The sequence below is a fragment of the Berghia stephanieae genome, chromosome 1 (assembly GCF_034508935.2).
Source record: "Berghia stephanieae isolate SIO BIC M18660-M18661 chromosome 1, UCSD_Bste_1.3, whole genome shotgun sequence".
Taxonomy (NCBI): domain Eukaryota; kingdom Metazoa; phylum Mollusca; class Gastropoda; order Nudibranchia; family Aeolidiidae; genus Berghia; species Berghia stephanieae.
This window is the reverse complement of record NC_088360.1, coordinates 12,749,079-12,776,622: the sequence shown is the minus strand read 5'-3', so window position 1 is coordinate 12,776,622 and position 27,544 is coordinate 12,749,079. Positions and strand designations below refer to the sequence as shown.

The 27,544-nt window shown below is 36.9% G+C and overlaps 1 protein-coding gene across 3 annotated transcripts in view; it reads left to right on the top strand.

The window, feature by feature from the left end:
- LOC144968175 (serine/threonine-protein kinase D3-like) overlaps positions 1–27,544 on the top strand; it is a 186,242-nt gene that overhangs the window by 14,204 nt on the left and 144,494 nt on the right. For all 3 annotated transcript variants that reach the window (XM_078906268.1, XM_078906309.1, XM_078906284.1), the window contains exon 2: positions 27,150–27,288. In XM_078906268.1, coding sequence (XP_078762394.1) covers positions 27,150–27,288 — 139 coding nt within the window. The remainder of the gene's footprint in view (positions 1–27,149; positions 27,289–27,544) is intronic.

Here is a 27,544-nt window from a genome sequence, read left to right as displayed (position 1 = left end):
TTCCATGTAATCTGTTATGTGCCTGCAATGGTCAATGTTCTAGAGATAATGATTGACTTTAAACACGTTTTTCAATTGTATGTTTTCAACAAACTATGGAATTTAAAAGGGATGTAAATCTATAATAATGCTGCTGTTAAATATGTACACAGAAAAAATGTTTTAAATGGTTCAATTCTTCATTGGATAAATATATATTGTACAATATATATATAAATTTAAACGTGTTATTTGCTATATGATAGAAATACATTGTACTCTTATGTTTGAGAGTGATTGTACGTGTGTGTCGGGAGGAGAAGGGGTACTTGCTTTGGCAGTTGAATTGTCTATTATTGTTTGTTTTTTAAAAATCAAATTAATATTGCTTGTTTTAGAGGATGTGAAGATTAAAAAATGTTTTTGAAATGCATGGCATTTCAAATATATGTCAGATTCTAAACTATTTAAACAGTTGCTAGGAAGGAGATATATTTTTTTTTTACTTTCCTGAAAAATCCCATTTGAATTTCGTATTTTCTTATATATTTCAATAAAATTCAAATGGAAAAATAATTTTGTGAGTCCAGAGTACGCAACAGAATAACAAAATATCCACATTGTTATAAAATATTTATAAAACTGTAAATTTTTTAGGAAAAAAATATTTTTTTTTTAAATGCATTTTGTCACCTTTAAAGGGCAATAACTCTTGGTTCCAGCTATTTTTCAACTTGGAGCCACCTATTTTCGAAATCCTCATAAAATTCTGCATTTTGTGTGAACATTTCATGCTGGTTACACGATTTGCACAATTTTTCCATTAAGGGAACGGACTAATAGTCATAACAATCAAGGACATTTGGGGCTAAGGTGGTGGTCATTAACTTCCCTTTGCCTTTTTGTATCTGTCCTTGTTCTGGAGTTTAGCCATTTAATTTCGCCCAGGTCCTACCTTGTGTTTTTTACTAAGAGGGAGACCTTTTGTGTTTATTGGTTGTATTGGGGGGGATGTCAAAGAATTCCAAAAGATATAATGTTTATTACTCTATTGATGCTCCTGGGAGGTGGATACTAATCTTCGTGTTTTTCTATAATTCATACTTTGAAATTCTTGATGTCGACTCGGGTATAGTTGGGAATCGATCTCAGTCAGTCGACAAATCACCCGAATCGTTTCCAAACGTAACTGATTCGATACTTGTCACGTACACCCGTGTGTCTTTTTTACGAAACCCTGCGAATCCCGACGAATCCCGACGAATCCCGACAAAGTTATGGGAAGTATATATATGATATCCTTTTTTAGATATTCACAGGTTAACTCCCCACTGGGGTGCAATTCCCTGACTCCCAGGTTCACTCCCCACTGGCGCCCACCTTTTATAGTGTCAGGTTCATTCTCTTCTGGTACCCAACTCCTATAGTTCGGCTCGGATACCCACAGTTATCCATCTCCCACAGTCCCAGGTTAACTCCAAATTGGTGTGCACTTCCCTGAGTCCCAGGTTCACTCCACACTGGCGCCCATCTCCTATAGTGTCAGGTTCATTCTCCTCTGGTACTCAATTCCCATATCCAGCTTCAACTTTCTATGGTATCCATCTCCCTTTAGTCCCAGGTTTATTTCCCACTGATATCCTTTTTACACAGTCCCAGGTTAACTCCCCACGGGTGTGAAATTCCTTGAGTCCCCCACTGTTGCCAAACTCCCATAACTTTGCCGGATATTGTCGGGTTTCGGCGGGTTTCGTAATAAAGCACTAATTCTTTTTTCCGAAACCGGCCGATAACCTTAGTCTCAGGTTCACTCCCGACTGGTGTACACTTCCCTCAGTCTCGGGTTCACTCCACACAGTTGTCTACTTCCCATAACTTTGCTGGATATTGTCGGGTTTCGGCGGGTTTCGTAAAAAAGCACTGGTTCTTTTTTACGAAACCCGGCGAAACCCAGTCCCAGGTTCACTCCCCAATGGTGTACACTTCCCTGAGTTCTAGGTTCACTCCCCACTGCCACCTACTTCCCATAACTTTGTCGGGATTCGTCGGGTTTCGGCGGGTTTCGGCGGGTTTCGGCGGGTTTCGCAGGGTTTCGGTGGGTTTCGGCGGTTTCGTAAAAAAGACACACCGCACCCTGAATGACGTAGTAGCTGACTCTTAAAGGATGTCCTGTTTAGAGGTTAGTAAACATCATTACTGTTCATTTCTTCCTTTAGAAACCAAGTTAAAATCAAGATCCAGTGGGTCTTAGTTTGTTGGGTTTTTTTTTATTTGTTGTGTGTGTGTGTGTTTGTGTGTGTGATTATATTAAACCGTAATCGTTGGAAGAACATCTTCCACCTGTGTGTCCTAGATTGGTGTATGTGCGTATTCTTCCTGGTCCATCTCTAATAATTTGACTGGGCTGATCTCTTGATGGACGTGTGTCCACTCCATGTGTTTATGTGTATGTGTGGGTGGGTGTGTGTATGACGATGCAGTTGTGTTTTTGTGACTTACCGTACTGTATGCGAGTGTGCGGGCTAAACAGAATAAGAAATATAATATAGATAGTATGCAGATGACGTCACTCAGGCCTTTGTTATTGTTTTTGCCATCCGCGTTTGTGAGTTGTTCTCACTAAACTGTATTAACCAGACTATAAAAGTTAATGGTTACACAGAGTTTGTGTGTTGGTCCGTTATATTTCCGGATGGCAATGTTGTGAACTCCTTGGCCAAGCGCATTCTATCTATACCAGGGAGTCGTACATGTCTCGCTTTGTGTGGTACAATTTAAGTTAAAGCGCCATATTTTGACACCTTAATTATGATGAAAATTTGTTGACGTTGTTGCTTATGAAGATTTTCACTTCGTTCGTCTTTCATAGCGAGCAATGGTTCAGTTTTCCGACATTCAGATATTGCTTTTCACTTTTCCATATTAAAATAAGAGTATTCGTGTGTTATTTGAAATTTGTCCACTTGTAATATTAGACCTCGTACAAAAAAAAAAAAAAAAAAGAAAGAAAGATTTTTAGGCCGAGTTATATTGCCGTCTCTTCGACTCTCTGTTTGTCCCTTCATTGTGGCTTTATGTTCTTGTTCTGTAACAATACTATTTCGTTTTTCTGGGTCCCGTCTTTGTTTTTTTTTTTATGAGAGGGATTGACGCTGGTTGATTCTGTCGGAGATATTTTATTTTTCTCTTAAATCTTTGGAGATATCCATTTTGGTTGATATCGACGCGAAGTGCACGTCTGTTGCTATCCTATACTCTGCGGTATCCAATGCTGGTGTCTCTATTGGGTTTAAAGGAGTACACTAATCTCATTTGTCTCATTTTGTCAGGGTGCTTGTAAGTGCAAGTAGTCTCTAGATAAGTACTCTTAAGAGATATTTATCTCTTTTGACATCCTGGGAAGGAACAAACACATATATACAACCGTCATTTGATTTGCCAAATACCAAACTTAGAACGTTTCGGACTCAAAACCCTTCTTTAGCCAGTGAAGAAAATAATGAGTATGTTATTACATCACATTAAAGCCTGAGAGACAGCAGAAATTATCTTGGCAGGTCTAGTTGGGAAATGCATTGTTTGATTTTTTATTTAATTACTTCTTTATTTTCTTGTTAATTTTCCTTCATTCATTCATTCATTCATTCATTCATTCATTCATTCATTCATTCATTCATTCATTCATTCATTCATTCATTCATTCATTCATTCATTCATTCATTCATTTGTCAATTGCTAGATACCAGGTACCTGGTGAAAACGACACATACTATGTTTAACTTTATATATTTGTTTGTATGTCTATTATACCTACTTAACCAATAAATTTGATTTTCGTTATCCATGATGGTGGCGACTTGCTCCCTCAAAACATTAATTCACCAAGAGGCGTTGGTCATCGACATGTTTCCACTTAAAAATAAGCATGACTAAGACGGATGTTTTCGTATTCAATTGCTATCAAGTTTCCATTTGTTTCTATTTCGTTATTTTCTTCTGTATACAATCAGACAATCTATTTCCTTTATCAATACACTCTCTCTCTCTCTCTCTCTCTCTCTCTCTCTCTCTCTCTCTCTCTCTCTCTCTCTCTCTCTCTCTCTCTCTCTCTCTCTCCCTCTCTCCCCAAGAAAATATACATAGTTATTTTTCAATTTATTACTTTTATATTTTGTTGTCATTGGTATTAGTAGTTGTTGTGTATAAATGATGTATGCATAATATGTATTTTTATCGACAATGAATAATTTATTCAATTCAATGTCAGCCATAATGCAGAGCCGTATAGTAAACAACGGAGGCTGTTTTTTTTTTAAAACATAAATTTTTTTTTATTTTTTTTTTTAGCTTAAAACCAAAAGAAATCGCCAAATGCAATGTCATATCCACTACTCGGTCATGCCACTCAAAGGGTTTAATCAAGGAACCCATTGTAAAAACTTATTTCATCAGTTTTTTAGCAAAAACAATGCATTATTATTATTATTATTATTATTATTATTATTATTATTATTATTATTATTATTATTATTATTATTATTATTATTATTATTATTATTATTATTATAAATATTTTTCATTTATTAATTCATTCATTCATATTTTAGTATTGCTTTATTGCGTTCCTTTTTTTTCGCAATTTAAAAAAAATCATTTTATTTTACTTAGCCTAAAACGCCAATTCCTGTTAAGACTTCAAGACTTCTGTTTATCAAGTCAAGGTCGAATTCGGCGTTTCTTCATGTCCCATCCCCTGTTACTTTTTATATCCATCCACGCTCTCCAACTCTATTTATCATGACGTTGATTTCTCAACCTACCAATTTGCTACAGATCTATTTAATTCATGATGCTTCGACTTTTATTTCATTGAGATCCGATCTCTCAATCGCCGTCGTGAAGCAATGTCGTGTTCAATAGTTATTACTGCATGTCGGGTATCATTTTCTCCATCGCCCAACCCCAGAACAATAACAAGAAACTCGAAGCCTGCCACCTAAAGCAGTCGAGGAGGGTGGGATTAATAACAATGATAATGATGATGATTATGGTGGCCCAGTCACTCAAAAACTAGAGACAGTCATTAGCCTATGAGGTCTAACGGCGACGACCGTTATTTTACCGCTACTTGTAATACTAGTCTGGAATCCATATCGATCTGTTTTAGAAATGCTGCGACTGCTACCTACACGCCGCCGGTGTGGTGGTTTTCTCTTGCTTTTTGTGACGTCATATCTGTGTCATTGCCACAGCATCGTCGTTTTGTGCTTCTACAATAAACTCTCTCTCCCTCTCTCTCTCTCTCTCTCTCTCTCTCCTCTCTCTCTCTCTCTCTCTCTCTCTCTCTCTCTCTCTCTCTCTCTCTCTCTCTCTCTCTTACACTCATTCCTTCTCTCACTAGATAAATAGTCCCTCATTTTTTGTATAGGCCCTTCACATACTCTTTACAGAAATCATGTACACACGCATACACACACACACACACACACACACACACTCACTCTCTCTCTTTCTCTCACTGTTTCCTTCAGCCACTCACTAGATAAATTGTCCCTCGTGTTTTTTTTTTTTTTTGGTATAGACACCCTAATACACATACTCACTCGGGCAAGCGTGTGCACACACTCACACACACACACACACGCACACACACACACACACTCACACACACTTTCTCTATCTCTCTCTCTCACACACACACACACACACTCCAGGGTTGCGAGATTTAATTCACTATAGCAAGCATGCACACCTATAGTATAGGTCTCTCTCTCTCTCTCTCTCTCTCTCTCTCTCTCTCTCTCTCTCTCTCTCTCTCTCTCTCTCTCTCTCTCTCTCTCTCTCTCACACATACACAAGGGTTGCGAGATTCGATTAGGCCGGGTTGGCCAAATTCGTACTGAGCCTCCCTCCCCCCCCCCCCCCCCCCCCCCCCCCCCCCCCATCCCCTCCAAAAAGGCCAATTTAATCTCCTCACTGATAAACAATATAGCGTTGGAAAAGAGTTTTTCTATTTCGCGTGTTTCAAACACCGAGGCAGTGGTTTGAGGAAGCTACCAAATGCCTTTACAATATAAAGTCAAAGTATACAGATCACAGTAATTTACATAGAAGACTGGCAACAGAAAGGATGAACATATTTGCTGACTTCAGTTAAGAGGGCTTTCCAGCCTTGTTGTGTTTGGTTAGATCGTGGATCTAATATCATAATATCTTGGGCAGTGTTTTGTAATTTTTCAAGGTCGTCTGAGGTTTTATTTAAGATTCATTTTTACAATTGGCAGGTCTATTTATAGTGTGATAGGCAGAGTGGTCTGTGGTCTTCCTCTGAATGCTTTTCCGTGTCTCGTGAAGTATGTCGCCGTGAATTCGTTTATTGGGAGGTCTATGCTTCTCAGAATGTATCCGATAATACGCTACAGATTTATGTGAATGGATATCTAGCGTGTTTTTTTTTTCGTGCGTAATTTGGTATACAGAGATTTGTTTGTTATTTTGTAATCTTTCTTCCGTCTTTGTTCATTGAACGACAAGGTTGGATGGGAGCATCACCCTTGAATCATATACCTATGATGTTCGCATGGGTGTACGATCCGATAGTGATGTCGTTTCTTCTTCTCTTTACTAGCCTATCCTGCTTCTTTGGTTTATGATTGTATTTTTGACAGGGGATATTTTTTTTCTGTAAATCTTCTGCCTGTTTGTTCTTGGTTATTTATAATTTAGCTTATGATATCTTTAGGTTATGATTTTGATTTACATTTGTACTATTTTTGTTGGATTGCTTGTTTTTTTTGTTTCAGCGGTCTCTCATATAACCTCAATTGTGTTGGAAGAGACCTAAAGCAACAAACAAACAAAAAAATTGAACGACAATCAGTTCAATGCTTTAGCGTAATTTATAAAAAGTATGATACCTGGATCTTCCGTTTTAATGACGCTTCTACTTGACTGTCCGGCACTAGTAAAAGAATGCTATTTAGATTGTAGCCTGAACCGCATGCACACGTGCAGTAGGTCTAATATTAACACAATACAATAAACTATGGGTCAAAGCAGTCTCCTTTTTGTATTCCGTGGTTTAAGAAGTCGATTTTAATGGGTTTAAAATGTCCTTTGGTGCCTTGAGTAAATCTATCAACTTGAAAAAGGTCGAAATTCCAAACCAAAGATCTTCAGGCCATAGCTATCTAAAAAGACCAAATTCCTCGAATTTGGTTTTTAAAAAAGGGACAAATCTTGTAATCCTGACTCTCACACTGAGAGTCTGTCTCTTTCTCTCTCTCTCTCTCTCTCTCCCTCCCCCCCTCTCTCTCTCTCTCTCTCTCTCTCTCTCGCTCTCTCTCTCTCTCTCTCTCTCTCTCTCTCTCTCTCTCTATATATATATATATATATATATATATATATATATATATATATATATATATATATATATATCTATGTGTTGCAAGCGGCGTAAACCCTTAAAAGCAGAAGAAAAAAACCCCCAACAAATCTATCTATCCATCTCTTTCTCGCCCACACATGCATACGCGCACACACAATCACCCTCTCAATTTTTAAAAATTCTCTCTGTCTATCTCCCAGATCTATGTTGTAGTCATTCAATCGACATATCTCACTTTTCATTGAGTATTTTTAGTGATCCATCTATTCGCCTATCTAGCTTGGTGGATTGTTCTGTTTTACCCTTCATGATAAGCGGATGTCACGTTTGATGTTTCTATCCCCCTTTATCTGTTTTCCGACTTGCTTTCTGTCTTTGTCTTGGAATAAGATAACTTGGTTTTGTCCTTTCCATTATCCTTGGCAGGGAGGGAAACAGTCAAATGTATAGTTACAGTCTTGAGAGATGTTTTTTTTTCCCCTTGTAAATCATGTCACTGTGATTTAATTGTTGTAATATAATGTGAGCATTTGAATTTGAGTGTATTTCTCTTAATGGGATCTTGTCTGGTTGAGTCTTTTAGGCGATCTGAAACAATGTCTATTGATAGTATTCCCATGGAAGCTACAAATGTTCCGTATTTGAACAATTATCGTCTATCTTACTTTTTCTCGTGTGCGTTTAATTGTACATCTGTGATTTTAAAAAAATTATCCTATTTACTTCTATCTTTACTGGCGCTGAAGTTAGTGACCTAAATGACATCTATCTAGATGTCTCCATGTACCTTCATGTATAAGAGCTATATCGTTTGATACACACATTTATTGATGTGTGTGTGTGTGTGATAGAGAGAGAGAGAGAGAGAGAGAGAGAGAGAGAGAGAGAGAGAGAGAGAGAGAGAGGTGCGATAAATCAGGGTTGAACATGATCCTATTAAGGACTGAAATCTGCCTTAATGCCTTTCCTCTCAGCTCTTCCCACTAGTCGTTATTAATTGATACTTTCTTCATTATTGTCAGTTTAAGGAAAGATAGTCTGTTTGTTGAATAATATGTGAAGTTCATCAATTGCTAGATCTCCTAGGCTTTTTAATACCTCTACAGATATTTCATCAGGGCCTGTTGCTTTACCATCCCTCATTCGTTCCATGGCATGTTCAATTTCACTTTTGGTGATGTTTGGTCCGCTTAATGGTTCTTTGAATTTCAGTGGTGGTTCATTTCTATTTGGATCATTGTACAGTTCGCCTATGTATTCTACCCATCGGCTTTCTATATGTTGTTCTTCAAATAGCAGTTCCCCTTGTTTGTTTTGGATACAACTTCCTGCTGCTTTGCTTTTCCTTTTCCCTGATAGTTCTTTTATTCTTTGGTGAGCTTGTTGGGGTTGCGAAAATTTTAGAACTATAAGTTTAATAAGCCACATCAACAAAATACTGTTGCGTATAATTATCAACAGGCTAAGGAATAAGATTAACCCCGAAATCGCAGAGGAACAATATGGATTCCAACCTGACAGAGGGACAAGGAACGCAATATACCTCCTCCGTGTTTTAAGTGAAAGAGCTATACAGGTTCAGACCCCACTATACCTCTGTTTTGTCGACTACAAAAAAGCTTTTGATAGAGTACGCCACGAAGAAATACTAAAACAACTGCACTCCATTGGCGCTGATGAGAAAGACCTCAGACTCATGCAAACATTATACTACACCCAGCAGGCATCTATCAAAATCGGAAACTCTACAGGAAATTCCATTCCTATTAAGAAAGGAGTCCGTCAAGGGTGTGTTGCCTCACCAGATCTGTTTAATCTATACCAAGAAACAATCATGAGGGGCATAAATAATATGGAGGGAATAAAAGTAGGAGGTCACAACATAAATAATATAAGATACGCAGACGATACGGTACTCATTGCAACATCAGAAATCCAACTTCAAAAGATTGTTGACAAAGTGGTAGTAGATAGTGAAGCCAAGGGAATGGAAGTGAATATCACCAAAACGGAATGCATGGTAATACAGAAAAACCCCGAAAACAACAACACCTGCAATATAACGATTCACGACGAGCAACTTACCAACGTAGAAAGTTTTAAATACCTAGGTTCAATAGTGACAACAGATGGAAGATGTAACCGAGACATACGAGCAAGAATAACTCAAGCCAAACAGGCCTTCATGGACCTGGGAAACATTTTGAAAAACAAACAGATGTCGTTCGGGATTAGATTCCGAGTCTTGAAGTGCTACGTGTGGCCAATCTTGTTATACGGATGCGAAAGCTGGACTACAAATGCAGAAACACAAAAGAACATTGAAGCTTTTGAAATGTGGTGCTTGAGAAGGATGCAGAGAATATCGTATACTGCACACAAAACGAACGAGGAAGTGCTAAAACAAACATACCAACAAAGGAAACTAATGCCCTTAATAGTGGATCGACAACTATCCTTTTTCGGACACATAGTAAGGAAAGATAAGAATGAATACCTGGCAAGTTGTGGAAAAATACCTGGTAAACGCGCCCGGGGGAGACAAAGAAAAACACTCATAGACCAACTGAAGGGCTTCACCAACCTAACAATCCAAGAGCTGTTTGAAAAAGCAAGAGACAGGGAAGAATGGAGAGAGATAATTCATGCAGTATCCGAAGCCTGGACCAGGCATGGAACCTAGAAGAAGAAGAAGTCTGTTTGACTAACCTAGAAACGTTGGACGCTTTTTTTTTTCCATTTCATTTTATTTGTATCTTTTCAACGGGACTACAAAGATACATGTTTTAACTCTATAGCATTTTATAGGCCTGTTGTATTATTAATTCCTTCTGCGACTTGTCATTTTCATTTAATACGAACAGAAAATCTAAATTTTAGATGTTTTATTCCAACTAATACTTACGCCTTCTACGAATTGGTCATAATTTTAAGCTCTTATTTATGATTAAGAGCTAGACCTAGAATGGATTGTTAATAAAAATAAACAATCGCATTTTTTGGTTAAATAATGACCATTTCTATTTGATCGAAGTAGCTATTGTATTGTTGGGATTCATTATTTTAATTGGGAGGGATTTGAGGCAGGAATATTCTCCAGCATGTATTGCCATCTACCCGCATATAAACAGAAATTCTTTCCCAATTTATTTTTTACAGACATCGCGAACCCGAGAAGCAGTTTATTTTGATTTATATAATAAAAATATAATTCTAGAAATTATCACATCATAAATTATTGCTGTTGTTATTTTGTAGGGCTATATTTTTTAAGTTTTCAATTATTGTGTCTATACGACAATACGGGTTTTTGAACCCCTGCGTTTGAAATTTCGAAAACGTTCCCAACGCCGCTGCGCGACCTTGGCAGCGCGCGTTGGGCTCTTGTTCGAAATTTCCATCGCAGCAGTACTGTAATCTTATTATACCCCTCCAATGTACTCATCTATATTATTTTTTAAAATCAATTTTTGGGGACAGTGATTGGTTCTCGAACTTAACGATTTAACATTACGGATTAACACTGTGCTTAGGATATCAAAACCTATTTTAAGTAAAACCGGATGAAAAACAAGTCTTGAACATCTACATTTTTTTTATTACAAAGGGTAATAATAGTAATAGTTATAGGAACGCATCGTGATATTTTTGCTATAGATAGTAACATGGGGTTGTTTTTTTTTTGTTTTTTTTTTGTTCTTTTTTTTTGGTCTCAAAATGAAATGGGTATGATAATGGCGTCTGAAAAATGAGAGAGAGAGAGAGAGAGAGAGAGAGAGAGAGAGAGAGAGAGGAGAGAGAGAGAAAGAGAGAGAGAGAGAGAGAGAGAGAGAAAAGAGGGAGAGAGAAAGAGAGAGTTAATGGTGGGGGAAGAGGGCTCTTTGCCTTTGTGTATTTGCATTTCAGTATATCTAGTTGTTTTGTGTGGATTTGATTATGTAAGACAGGGTTTAGAGTGTGCTGAGATGTAATCAAGGATAGCATCAGCTTTCATGATGTTTCCAATACTTATGCTAATTGACCCTATGTAACATGAGTAGAGAATTCAGTAGACTCCAAATCAACGACGTCTTATAGGTGCAATTTGTGAAGCCAATGGCACGTTATTTTCTTAATAAATGAGAAATGTTTCAAAGGGTATATAAAAGGGTCTCTGTCGAGTGTAAGCCGAACATAGGGTTTATTTCGGTTAACTGAAAAGGTACAAAATACTCTTTATTTTGTGAAAATGATATAGGTCTATCTCGGTCTGTACCTCTCGCCAAACGTTATGCTATTTGGTCGCTACATTGACCATCATGATGAAAGCCTGCTTCTTCCCAAAGAATTACATCTCAGATGTGGCGATGATCACCAAAAGAAAGTGAACGTGTCCAAATTTACACAAATATTCAGTTTAAAAAATGTTTTAATGTTACCTTGACGACAACCCAATACAACAGGAGCCTTCGTAAATACTGGCATAAATACTGCTTCACAATTTAAGGCGACGGCGACGACATCAAAAGAAAATGAACAATGGGGTTATTAAATTTTGTTTCCTTGTACTTCTAACGACAACTCACTTTTCACTTTCTTATTAACAGGATGGTGCTCTTTACGAAGATCAGTCCTTTTTTTCTTCTTTCTAGATTAGAGATTGCCCCCCGCACTCAAGGCTTCTTTTTCCCTGTTTACATTTAAATTTCATCTCAACCATCCACTGCACCCCAAACCACTGGATTCAAACCTGAGTCCAATCACGTGTCAGTCTTAGTAGACTGATGAACCCATATGATATCGTTAAAAGGATCACTGCTCCTCATTTTTCTTGAAATGAAAGGGAAAAAAATTGAGGGTAGGTAGTTTTTTGTTTTTTTTTCTGTTTGTTTTACTACCCCCCCCCCCTCCCCGTCCCGTCCCCCTCTCACCCCTCCCTCCATCCCCCTTCTATACCTATACAACCTTTCAGTACCACATCACTGTTAGTTAAGAGAGCAAACAAGCAAACAACCATTCAACATATTATATCAGCGTGCATTGACTAAACAACTGTTTTTCACTTGGGCTGTTTGAAAAAATGGTGGAAATTGCGATGGCTCAAGAGAAACCTCGACATGTCCAAAACTCTTAAACATGAGACTTCTTTGAAACTTTTGACAAGCTTGAGGATCATTTTAATTCAGTGATATTTAAAAGTTTTGAAAATTCTCAACATATTATATCAGCGTACATTGACTAAACAACTGTTTTTCACTTGGGCTGTTTGAAAAAATGGTGGAAATTGCTCGACATGTCCAAAACTCTTAAACCTGAGACTTCTTTGAAACTTTTGACAAGCTTGAGGATAATTTTAATTCAGTGATATTTAAAAGTTTTGAAAATTCTGATCAATTCTTGTAATGAGGTGTTTAAAAAAAACAAACGCTGAGCAGTACAATGACTGACAGTCTTGGATGAGATCAGCCTTCGTATCATACATAACAAGTTACGTTATTACAATCCATGTCCTCGTTAGAGCCACAGCATGATTGATCGAGTTGATTTACACGGTTCTGCGCTCTTGCTCTCTGATTGTTGTAGTAATGAATCCACGTTGATTGTCCCTTGAAACTGTTAATTGGATTTTGATGAGACGATGTTTTGTCACCACACCATGAACCATACACAGAGTAATCATTATCGTCATTGTCGTCGTCGTCATTATAATTATCTTCATTATTATCATCATCATCATCATCATCATCATCGTTGTTGTTGTTCTCTTTGTCGTTATCACAATCATTGGCATGATACTACTACTACTACTACTACTACTACTACTACTACTACTACTACTACTACTACTACTACTACTACTACTACTGCTACTACTACTACTACTACTACTACTACTACTACTACTACTACTACTACTACTACTACTACTACTACTACTACTACTACTACTACTACTAATAATAATAATAATAATAATAATAATAATAATAATAATAATAATCATAATAATAATAATAATCATAATCACAATACTTCTTGAAATATTTAACGGTATAGGAGCAAACGTTTTCATTGTTGTTTGTTTTAATTTTTTAAAAATATTTTTTTTTTCACTCTTTTGTACAATTTGTTGTTTCGTTTTGTTCCCGATACGCGGCCTTTTGTTTTAAGACGGCAGAATCATTTTTTATCCAAATTGTATTATCACATGGTACCATTTTTTAAGTAAATATGATTTTATATTTTGTAATTACTCTTCCAACTTTTGAAATTCCTCTGAGTTGTGTCAGAAAAAACTGCGAGATACATTTTGGATTGCATCTCAGTGAATTTTAATGAAATTCAAATTTATATGTTATAGTCGCATGGATGGGTCATGATCTGAAAAATTTTCTCCATTTTTTTGTTTTTTTTTTGTTGTTGTGACCAGTCATTCTCTGACCCCTGATAGAAATGGGATGAAGTCCGGCGCTAATGGCGTAATGAGTCTGATGGGCTAAAAAACAAGAAGAAGAATCTGAGACATATATTTTATGATTATGACGATTAGTGAATGCTCAATTATTTGAGTTATATGTGGGCATGTGTGGCGCGTGTTTATGAATGCGCACGTGCGCGCGCGCGCGCGCGTGTGTGTGTGTGTGTGTGTGTGTGTGTTTTCTATAATTTGTTATTATTTTATTTGAAAACTGTGTTGTTTGTTTGTTTTATCAGAGAACGGCAGTGTTGCTGTGTCATTTCAATAAATCGTTAAACCAATTGGTCGCCTATCGTGTCATTTCATAAATATATTATGACAATTTTGTTGACAAAGCTTGGAACGTTGACAATCAGTCAATATTTCTGTACTTTACCAAGGCGTTGTAAGAATAATAGCAATGACGATGATTTGATGATGACGACGACGACCACGATGATAGCGGCGGCGATGTTGATGGTTGTTGTTGTTGTTGTTGTTGTTGTTCTGATTGTTGCTACATCTGCTACTATTGTGGTTGGTGGTGATGGTGGTGGTGCTGCTGTTGTTGTTGTTTATATTTTTGTTGATGTGTTTCTGTCACTGATGATTCTGCTGCTGCTTCTGTTGCTGTTGCTACTACTGTTGTAGCTGAAATTGCGTTGTTATTATCGATTTAAGAGTTTGTATAGATAAAACGAAGTTGACGCCACTCATGTCTTTGTTATTGTTTTTTGCGTTTATGAGTACTAAACTGTATTAACCAGACTGTAGATAGAATGCGCTCGACTAAGAAGCTCACAACATTGCCGTCCGGAAGTATAACGGATCAACACACACAATTCTGTGTAACCTTGAACGTTTATAGATAGAACGAAGATGATGTTACTCAGGTCTTTTTATTGTTTTATCTTTTGCTATTCACGTTTATGAGTAATTCTCACGTAGTAACTGTATTAACCAGACTATAAAAGTTCATGGTTACATAGAGTTTTTCTGTGTTGGTCCGTTATACTTCTGGATGGCACCGTTGTCTACTTCTCCGCCAAGCGCATACTATCTATAGTCTGGTTAATACAGGTTAGTGAGAATCACTCATAAACGCGGATGGCCAAAAGCAATAACAAAGACCTGAGTGACGTCAACTTCATACCATTTATAAACCTTCGCGGTTAAACAAAGTTTTGTGTGTTGGTCCGTTATATTGCCAGATGACAATGTTGTGAGTTTCTTAGTCAAGCGCACATCATCTGTAGCCAATCCCACATGAGGTAACTTGGGAATTCGGTAATAGTAATAGTAATACTATCATTTTATCGATTTACTGACATCCGTCAAGAAGGTATGATTATTAATGATATTAATATAGTCGACACGATGTCCCCTCTTGACCGTCACATCTTTTTAAGCTACATACCTGCATAACTTTATTGCTATTAACCCTTTAACGGCAGGCTTGAATTTTTGTGAGTTATTATAATTACAGACAGTGCTGATGGTTTTCCTCGGATCCGCGGAAATCCGCGATTTTGGAGTCAGAGGAAGAATGACCTCCTTTTAAAAAGTTAAATTCGCTTGATCTGTGTTTTAGCTAGAGTATCATTGATAGTTTATCATCTCAATTTAAGATTAGGGGTTAATGCAGTAAAAATGGGCTCAAAGGAAATCGTTAAAAAATTCCCCCCTTTCCTCTTTTTGTCACAATCAGTTCTGTTTACAGTGTCTTTCATAATATTTTGAGTTATTACTGCTGGCTTGACCATTTTTGCCTTGAATCGCTTCGCTGTCACCGCTTTGTTTGTTAAAACCACAGGGCATGATGCAGAGTTAGAATAACATTGCATTCCACCGGTAAAGGATTAATGACGACGCGTGATATCTCAAAATAAAATTGAGCAGATGTTTCAAGGAGGATCCAGTTTATAGAGTCAACAATTAGGCCACACCATTGTGCTCCGTATATCTATAAGTCAATAATGTATCATCACTATATTATTATCGTTTGTAATTCTCATGTGGGGCGATTGACAAACAGTAACATGGGATTGATTGTTCTTGTCGTGGTGAGCAGGTATGCATAGGAAACAAATAAACAAGATTATATTATTAATATTAATAATGTCCTCCTAATTTTGTAACAAAGTGACGCCCCATCTCGCCTGGGTTAATCATGAAATAAATATTGAATCCAGCAAACATCAAACATCAAACATCAACAATGACTACGATAGGAGGCAGAGGTAGTCGTGGAGACATTATATGACAGGCAACGTACATACAAGCGAAGGCCTCGGATATATATATATATATATATATATATATATATATATATATATTATATATATATATATATATATATATATATATATATATATTTAAAAAAACCCTAGTTCTGAACAGTAGAGTTGCAATTTATTCTTCTGGTAGACAAGAGACAATTTGTTCTTTTAAGAAAAAAATTGCCGACGACCTCAGAATTAATAGCAAATCTAAAAATTATAATAATACTATTTTTAAGAGATTGATATAAAAGTGATCCTTTCCTACATTTTATCACCTTTCCACTCAAATTATTATTTAGAAAATCTGCTAGTGCTTGGTCATGATAGCGCCGGTTTAGATGAGTTGGCACATTGGCATTTACGTGCAAAAGTAGCATGTTCGTTTACTTAAGCAGCATATATTCAGGTTTGTAAAACATTTCCCTACGGATCTTGATAGCTTATTGAATAAATCAAAATGGGTGAGCTTGTTTATATTTATCTGTCCAATCGGCAGAAGTTTGTCAACAGGCTTTAATTTCTTCTTGTCGTCTGCTACACAATGATTTGACAATGCATTGAATTCGACAATTTTATGCAAGTGTATTGCATCTAAATCAATACTTTTTTTCTCTTTGTATTTAGATTTGATAGACCAACATTGCATAAATATATTTCGAGATTAGTTCTGACGGCCCACTGAGTTCGAGCCCTGCTTCTGACACTTTCGTTTTATTCTTTTGGAGGATTATAAATCTCCATTTGCTCTCTTTGAACTATAATATTTGGACGATTTCTGTTGACACTTGACGTTTGTTTGATAGATTATATGGATTCTTTCATGGAATGTCTAGGCGACAGCATCTGCCAGCGATGCCGCAGGGAGGGAACATTTATTTCTTCTGGGAATGAAATCAATGATGAAATTTTACCATCAATTTAAGAGTAGAAATAGTGACATTTTTGTTAATATTCTCATTCCCAAACCGGGATCGAATTTCCAAATTCCAGGACATGGGAGGCTGAGTATCCAAGAATTCGTAATAATATGTCATGTAAGATGGTGGTCAGTCATGAAGTTTTTCGCCTTAACTCTAACTTAAGTTTTGTTGACTAAATTAAGATTGCATGGACGGTATGGTATGGTCATACAAGATTTCCCCTGGGCATAGCTCATTACATATGATAAGAATGTGCGGCGAATGTTATTTTGTTTAACTGGATTCAGTAGTCTGATGTCACGCCGCCCGGCAACGGCGGCCATCTTGGTTCTAAACAAAGAAAATCATTACTTTTTATTCTTCAGGCTGGCTAGAACCTTTCATATGTCTTGTGATCAGAATGTATAAAAGTCAAAACAAGATCATATTTATAATGTTTTTCTCCTCTAGATACACGTTTATGCTCGTCGGAGAAATATTTCATAAGGGCGTCCGCCATTGTTCCGATAGTTCAGAGCCAGTGTTACTAAGTTACATGCGTCATTAGGAAGAAAGTGACGATACGACTATTGAATCCTATTGTTGTCTAATATTATTTTATGGATTCCAGATATGCCAATATCCACGGAATCGGAGAAAAGTTTGATAAACACAAACACACACACACACACACAAACATACACACACATCCACGTACCAAATCAAACGTAAAAAATATAATTACGCATTTTCACTCAATCAAACACGCGGATATCTAATATGACTAACATTTTAAAAAACTAGGCAAGAAACAAATCCATCACCTTTACTTTTCTAAGAAAAAAAAATGTATTACGTACTATTATCAAGGAATGATAGAAAGTGATTTCGATGTCAGCTTGTCCTGAGTCTATTGGAGTCTGCAATTTTATCTCTCCTCCCCCCCCCCCTCCTCTCTCTCTCTCTCTCTCTCTCTCTCTCTCTCTCTCTCTCTCTCTCTCTCTCTCTCTCTCTCTCTCTCTTGATCACGTCATCACCATTATAATTCACGAAATCTTTACTCCTGTTTGTATCTGTTGACGTATATAAATCGACTTTGGAATAGCTACGTAATTTTTGAATGGAAAATAATTGCATGGCTGCGTGTGTTATTTGGATGCTGTAGTATTATCAAGAATAAAAATCTATATCGGTGTTAATTGCGAGATGTTGAATATTTGTTTCATTGTTTGCTAAAGAAGTCCAAGGTTGTTGTTTTTGTTTTTTGTTACCCACACCTCCCTTTTTTTTCTTAGCACACGTGTGTGTGTGTGTGTGTGTGTGTATGTTTGTGTGTGTGTGTGTGTGTGTGTGTGTGTTTGTTAACTGAAAATTTAAATCAGGGTACCAACATTTGCATTACGCCATATTTTCAAGTATGCCAACAAATTTGAAATTTTAAAAGGCAATTTTGTCCAAAAGTCGAAAATGTGAGAAAATTTACAAGGGTACGAAAAAATGAAATTGAGCAATTATGTGAATTGCTCTCATCTGTTGAAATTGTTATGCTTTTTGCTATCTTGACACATGAGAATTGTGTATATACCGTGTGGCAAACTTCAAGTTAACTGCCTGGGTGGGGATCCTGACCTCCCATAGCAGGCAGGGAGGTACATACTGTGTCTTCTATCCCCTGATATCTGTTTTCCAACATGCTTTCTGTCTTTGTCTTGGAATGAGGTTACTTGGTTTTGTCCTGGCCCTTGTTGGGGTCCTGACTGGGAGGGAAACAGTCAAATGCATAGTTATTGTTTTGGGAGATGATATTTTTTTCCCTTGTAAATCATCTCTCTGTTATGTATTATTATATTTGTTATTTTTAATGTACTGTGTAAGCATTTGAGTGTATTCCTCTTCGTTGGATTATGTTCTTGTGTCCAGATGAGACTTATAGGTGATCTCAAACTAAGTACATTGGTGGTATGCTCTTGGAATCTACATCTGATCCATATTTCTTCCTAGTTCCCCTTTGTCTTACTTTGTCTTTGGTGCTTTAATTGTAATTCTAGAACTTTTTACTATCCCATTTTCTTCCTTTTTACTGGCGCTGATATAACCTAAATGTGTTGCAAGGCCTGTAAAACCCTTAAAAAAAACAAACAAACAAGTTAACTGTAAGAAATCTTAATAACTTTTTAGTTTTAGATTGAGTAAAAACACTAATTCTAAACATAACATAAATTGGATGTGCGGATTACGTAACACGCATAAACCATGTGTTTTGATGATGTTGTTCATGGGGCGATTACCAGAAGGCTCTTAGTTTTATTGTGCAAAGCTTTATTAAGCATTATCTCTTTAAAAGGCCAAGGCTGAATTTTGTCATAAGTGTGGCATAAACAATAAATGAAGACCTCAGCAACAGCAAATAAAACTATTATTCACTAGCATGACAAGTTTCTAGCAACAGGATACACGTTGATCGTTCACAGACGAAATGGTATGCTCTACAATCGCAGTGTTCGAACTGAAGAAAACATTGAGGCTTTTTCGAACTTCTGTTGGAGCTAATCCAAAAAGCTCAACTCGTATCAGACACGAGCTTCAAATTTTTGAGAGATATTATTCTTTCTCTTGTAAATCGTCTCTCTGTTATGTACTATTTTCGTTTTTAGCAAGTATGTAAACATTTGAGTGAGTCTTTGGGGTGATATAAAAAATCTTCTAATGGCAACCAGTAAAGTTCTTGGAGTAATGTGTCTTTGGATCTCGTTATGTTGACCAAATGGATTACTTTTATAACCTCAAATTCTCAGTCTCATTCAATCTTTCTTAGAAGATATCGCAGCATTATTCCAAGAATTCACCCTTTCACTTTTTACATGCTAACTCCCAATACGTAGCGAAGTTGGCTGAAGCTCGAGTTTGAACACAATCAAGTCTAAAATTTTAGACTTTGACACGTTGTGTTATGTATTATTATGTTTGTTATTTTGAATGTATAATGAAAGCATTTGAGTGTATTCCTCTTTGTTGGATTTTGTGCTTGCGTCCGGATGAGACTTATAGGTGATCTCAAACTAAGTACATTGGTGGTATGCTCTTGGAATCTACACTGATCCATATTTGTTCCCAGTTCCCCTTCGTCTTACTTTCTCTTGTAATTCTAGAACTTTTTACTATCCCATTTTCTTCCTTTTATAACCTAAATGTGTTGCAAGCGCATTAAAACCCTTAAAAACAAACAAACAAACATTTGACACGTTGGAGGTAAATCGATAGATCGATACTTGTAAATGAACGTTTTCTTGCCAAAAAGAAAATCAGTAGTATTGGGCATTTCTATTACTGATGTAATGTAAAGTGGTGTTTGATGTATCGCCATCATGTGCGGCTATGTGGTCTTGTGGTGTGATACCCGTTTTCGGATCGGACGGTCCTGGGTTCGAGCCTCGCTTGGAGCATAGTTGAGTCCTTGGAAAAGGCTCCTTACTCACATTCTCTCACCGAACTCAGGTGTAAGATGGGCACCGGGCCATTAACGGCGTTGTCTCTGTCGAAAAATATTGTTATATCGCCTTACAGGCGTCATGTCTCATTCTGCATGTTACGTGTTGCTGTTGGTCAGGGACCCTTTGTAAAGCGCTCTGAGCATGTTTGGTGGATATTGCGCTATATAAAACTCAAGTTGTTTTTTTTAATAAAAGAAATATATGGCTAAAAGACATAATTAGGTTTTCATTAACTGTGGTCTTTAAGGTTTCCTTTATAATTAAAAAGGAAGCCTAAATTGTTTATCTTTCTCATTCCCAATAATCCCCCCTCCCAACAGCTGGCTTCAAACTTTCGACCTACAGGTCACAAGTAAAATGTCAAACCAGTATATATCACTAGGCTGTATAATTCAAATTCCGAATATCAAAATAAATAGTATAAGTGTAAGACATGGCTTTTGTTCTTCTTTTCTTTTTTGTTTTTTTTTATTTATTTTTTTTCTTTTCTATTTTTAAGCAATGTCCAATCTGTTCTTATAACTCTGAAATTTGTACTTTTCTTTAATATACCGTTCTGTACTCTGTCATTTGGATTCTGTCGACGATTGAAATAGACAAAGAGCAGTTAATACTAACTAAAAAGTGTTTGTTGCCTATTTATTTTTAATTGGTTTCTCTTCTTCTTCTTTAAAAAAAAAAAAAGTAATACGTTTTTCTTTTTTATTTATTTACTAGTCTACTCTTTATTTATCTGTTTTGATTTTTTTAACATGCGTAATTGACTGGAAATGTGTAGGTTTAATTTTCAATTACGCGCTTAATGACAATTCCGTCAGCCACCCTGTAAGATGTGGGGAGATTCATCTAAACGTTCAATCTGTCTTCTGGCCATCCTCCCACCACCTCTGTCTGCTGTACTCTGGAAAAACCCATATTTGAAAATTTGGTCAGAAAACTCGTCCTTCAAATATTGATCGATTTATAAGACCCACAACTTGGCAAAAAACTTTCAAACCTGGGACTTCCCAGGTTTGAGAGTTGTTTGCCAAGATGAGGGTCATTTCAATCGTTGGATATTTGAAGGACGAATATTCTGGCCAAATTTTCAAATATGGGTTTTTCCAGAGGACGGCAGCTCTCTACCTATCCCTCAACCCCGGCGTTCAATACTTCGTCCGTCAGGCTACTCAATTCATCAATCCATTTAATAGTTCGTCTAAACATCCATCTATTCACTCAGCCACTCATTTTACGGTAATTTAGAGTTTCCTCTGTGAAACAATTATAATTTTTACATCATCAGCTTCGTCGTTATCGTCATCGTCATCATCCATCCATCCATCTGTCTATGTATGTATCTATCAATTCAACTAGCTATCAATCTATCTAGTTATTATCTCTCAATCTATCTATCTATCTATCTATCTATCTATCTATCTATCTATCTATCTATCTATCTATCTATCTATCTATCTATCTATCTATCTATCTATCTATCTATCTATCTATCTATCTATCTATCTATCTATTGAATCGTGTTTGATACAAATATGGTACGAAAAGTGCTCGACACATTAATGTAGACTGTCTCAAACATTGTGAGGTAGATATTAAAATAATATCTATCTATCTATCTATCTATCTATCTATCTATCTATCTATCTATCTATCTATCTATCTATCTATCTATCTATCTATCTATCTATCTATCTATCTATCTATCTATCTATCTATCTATCTATCAATCTACCTATCTATCTATCTGTCTGTCAATCTATCTATCACACCATCGTTTCTGTACTCTTGGCCATACTAATATTATTTCAAGTTGTTTTCCATCCGCCGGTCAGACCAATAAAAAGGCAAGCAACACACACATCCCCATCTTCCTGCTACCACACTCTTTCAAAGATTACAAGAGTCGTGTTTTCATCAATATTTTAGTACATTATCTCATCCTGTCTTTGAATTAGACGACCGCTTTACTCTCTTCCCAACACTTTATCGTTCCTCGCTTACTCGTTTTCTCATTCTGGATAAGGTTATTATTGCCGGAATACCTTAAGGATTATTTTCCTATGTATATTTATAGAATTCGCAAAATGTCATTCGTTTTGAAAACGACAGAACAGAAAGATAGCACTGGCAGATTGCATATTATTATTAGTATTATATATTACCATTGACTCAATACCCGTCTTCCCAAGGATACCGTAGTCAATAAGGAGTTGTCCTTGGGAGGTTGTTTTGCCTGATCGCTTGCCTCCTCGAACTTGCACAATCCATGTTTTGCCATCGATTTTTAAAATATTTCTTTTCTTTTATCCATAAACAACAACAAAAAAAAAAAAAAAAAAAAAAAAAAAAAAAAACAAGACCGGGGCGATGAATGTAATAGTATTTGTTTGTGGTATCTGTTACTGATATCGCTACTGAAGACAGCAAATTGTTTTCGATTTAAGTAGTCGGGTGATTTTGGTAAAGACGCCCTCTTTTATTGGGAGTTAAGTTTTAACTGTCAAAGGGTCTTCAAATTGTGACTAACGACACACACGCAACACACACACACACACACACACACACACACACACACACACACTTCTCTCTCTCTCTCTCCTCTCTCTCTCTCTCTCTCTCTCTCTCTCTGTGTCTCTATCTATCTATCTATCTATCACTCTGGCTTTCTTCATCCACCTATCGATCTGTTTGTGTGTTATGTAGAAAGGTATTTAAATAACGGAGAGAGAGAGAGAGAGAGAGAGAGAGAGAGAGAGAGAGAGAGAGAGAGAGAGAGAGAGAGAGAGAGAGAGAGAGAGAGAAAGAGAGGGAGGGTGAGGGTGAGAGAGGGCGAAATTGGAGGTGGGATTAGCAGTGATGCCAAAACTCCAGTTTCACCGGAAAAAACTCCGGTCTGGAGCAAAAAATTCCGGGATCCGGGAAACTTCCAGTGAGGTCAATTTGTTCCAAGGATACCTCCACCCCCACCCCCGCTTTTCCAACTACCACATCATCATCATTGCCACTAGTATTACAATTGTCATCAATACCAATACTACTGCAACCACCACCAGACCATCATTACTACCACTACTACTGCAACCACCACCACCACACCATCACTACCACTACCACAACTACCATCACCATTACAACCACACCACCAGCACATGATCACCACTACTACTACACCACCGCCGCTACATCATCATCACTACCACTACTACTACAACCACGAGCATCACATCGTCACTACCACTACTACTACAACCACAACTACCACATCATCATCACGACCCCTACTACTTCAACCACCACCACATCATCATCACTAACACTACTACTACAAACACCACCACTACATCGTCATTACCACTACTACTACAACCACCACATAATTACTACCACTACTACTACAACCACCACAACCACATCATCATTACTGCTACTACTACAACCACCACCACATCATCATCACTACCACAACTACTACAACCACGAACGTCACATCATCACTACCACTACTACTACAACCACAACTACCACATCATCATGACGGCCTCTACTGCTACAAATACCACCACATCATCATCACTACCACTAATACTACAACCACCACCACCATTACATCGTCATTACCACTACTACAACCACCACCACCACCACATCATCATTACTGCTACTACTACAACCACCACCGCATCATCACTACCACTGATACTACAACCACCACCACATCATCATCACTGCAACTACCACTACTACTACAATACCACCACCAACACCACATCATCATCACTACCACTACTACTACAACCACCACCACCACCACATCATCATCACTACCACTACTACTACAACCACCACCACCACCACATCATCATCACTACCACTAATACTACTACAACCACCAACACATCATCATCACTACCACCACTACCACAACCACCATCACCACCACATCATCATCACTACCACCACTACTACAACCACCACCACACCATCATCCATACCACTACTACTACAAGCACCACCACCACCTCATCTTCATCACTATCACCACTACTACTACAACCACCACCACCACATCACCATCACTACCACTGCTACTACAATCACCACATCATCACTACCACTACTACGACAACCACATCGTCATCACTACTACTACTACTACTGCTACTACTACTACTACTACTACTACTACTACTACTACTACTACTACTACTACTACTACTACTACTACTACTACTACTACTACTACTAGTACTACTACTACTACAACTATACTACTACTACTACTACTACTACTACTACTACTACTACTACTACTACTACTACTACTACTAACTACTACTACTACTACTACTACTACAACCACTACAACATCATCGTCACTACCATTACTACTACAACCACCACCACCACATCATCACTACCACTACAACCACCACCACATCATCATTACCTTTACTACTACTACTACTACAACCACAACCAATACTACTACAACCACCACTACCACATCATCACCACTACCATTTGTACTACAACCACCATCACCACCACATCATCATTACTACCACCACTTCTACAACCACCACCACATCACCATCACTACCACTACTACTTTAACCACCACCACCACCACCATATCATCATCACTACCACTACAACTACATAAACAACCACTATCACATCTTCATCATCACTACCATTATTACTACAACCACCACACCACATCATCCTCACTATCACCAGTACTACAATCTCTACCATTAGGTTTTGGCGCTTTACTTCATTTGAAATAAGGAAACTTTGGGATTGTATTTGGCAATGTGTTTATGTATCATAATATAATTTTAATCAGTTATCTATTTAGAACTATAATATGTTCCCATATACCATTCCAATTCCTTTTTCTTGTGTGCGGAAATTCCTCTTTCGGCATTGAAATTCCTACGAGTGGTGTCTGAAACTCCTGTGAGCCAAATTTAAAGTTGGCGTCTCTGGGTAAGATTCTCTAAGCCACCCTGTCATGTGAAGAACGACGACATATCTGATTTTGTAAAATTTATTTATTATTACAACAAAAACAAATACGTAAATAAAAAGACGCATGACAAGCAGACAAAGAAACAAACAAGATGTCAACTTAAAATAAATAACAAAACAAGAGTAACAAAAATAACCAGCCCAAAACAAAAGAAACCCAATGAAGACCCGATTTTTTCCCGAATGAAGATAGCTAATTCATACCCAGTTTTACTGCTACTAATTTACACCTTTTTCAGAAGAAAAATGGTATGGTCTGGAACTACTGGACAAACTTGCAAACGGTTAAAAGTAAATAATACATCCAGTTTCAATTTCTGTATTTTATTATGATATAATGTGATGTAATTGAACATCGATTTTTATTTAAGTGCCTTGTCAAAGTCCTGTTTACACTTTGTAAACATTTACAACAATAGGCAATGGGTTTGTAGGGAGATGATGAGAGTATCACAATAAAGTGTTTAGTGACTATTCAAGATGTGATTCCCTGTATCCTAGTTGGTTTGGGCTGGGCGATCACTGTCCCTTTTCTTTTGGAAAATATACCTAACTAAAGATATCACTTCAGGAAACTAAACTTGGGTCTAGGGTGGCTAATATTATTATAGAAGAAATTCTTTTTGGATATCCAATTTGTTAAGGAAATATAAATATATATCTGCGTCCAATTTAAAGAAAGTTCTACTGGCATATGATATTACCCTTTTCTTTGGACAAATGTATCAATAGTAATCATAAATTAATGATTTCGCAGATTATCTGTAAACCAATATAATGCATTAATGCTTTTTCCATTTTAAAACAATTGCACTTTTTTTAAAAAGAAAAGAAAAAATGTTGTAATGCGTCGAACTTCAGGCCCTGTTTTTTGTGTGTTTTTTATTTTTATTTTTTATTCTTTTCTAATTCAAAAACAAAATTAACCCTATCACTCCCCCCCCCCCCCCCTTTCCTTCCACAAACGCGCGCGCGCGCGCGCACCACACACACACACACACACACACCACACACTAACCCTTTCAAAAAAAGAAATAATGAATGAATAAATAAAAGATACGAGGTACAAAGCCATCAACTGTTTCTCCGCTTTGACTGTGATTGGAATCACTGCACAGCGGGAGATAACTGCTCATAATAGAAATCCGAATAAATAAAATTGGTTATCTCTCTTAAGAGAAAACATTTAAATAAACTCATGAAGTAATAGAAACCGTATGTTTGGAGGAAAAGAAAATGCAGTCTAAAATTCAAGCGTCAGAACCGATATATGCAGGTCTGACATCCAAACCCACTTATGGGCATAGAACATTGTAATTGACAATATTTTTTCGTCATTCTTTGAGATTTCCATTACAACAATGAGTCCATAATGAATTGGCTTATCAGACCCGCAAATAAGTGCATGTCGGTCAGAACAAAGAAAAATAAAAAGACAAAAACAATACCAACAAAACAAAACAAAGGCAAGCAAATGACGCATGCTTATACTAATATTTTTAAAATATCAAAACAAGACTGCATGGACGGGGTTGACTCAAGTCTCTGTTCATATTTGATAACATTATGTATGCGTCTAATTTTTCAGGGTATTTTTTGCCCTTTAAAAAAAAGTAATTAAATCTCCTAATCCTTCCACAGTTCCCAGAGCATGGATTCTATAACACTGTGGACAAAATCTTGCTGTTCCGCCACGATGCATCAGACGAAAACATCCTGCGTAAGATTACATCCGTGGCTGATATCAAGGATGGTTGTCTCGTGGAAATCGTTTTATCAGGTGAGTAATTTATTTTTCAATATTACAGCAGAATCGTGTCAGTTGGGTATTAGTGTCTCAGAAATCTCGAAATGAACATCAATTAATTATTGTGCCCTCTGTTTATTTCATTATTTAATTATCGTACTCTAGAAAAACGTGTATACAAATTTGGTTCACAAAAACTCGTCATTCAAATATCGATCGATATAAATTACCCTCATCTTGGCTGAAACTCTCAAACCTGGGACTTTGCCAAGATGAGGGTCATTTAAAT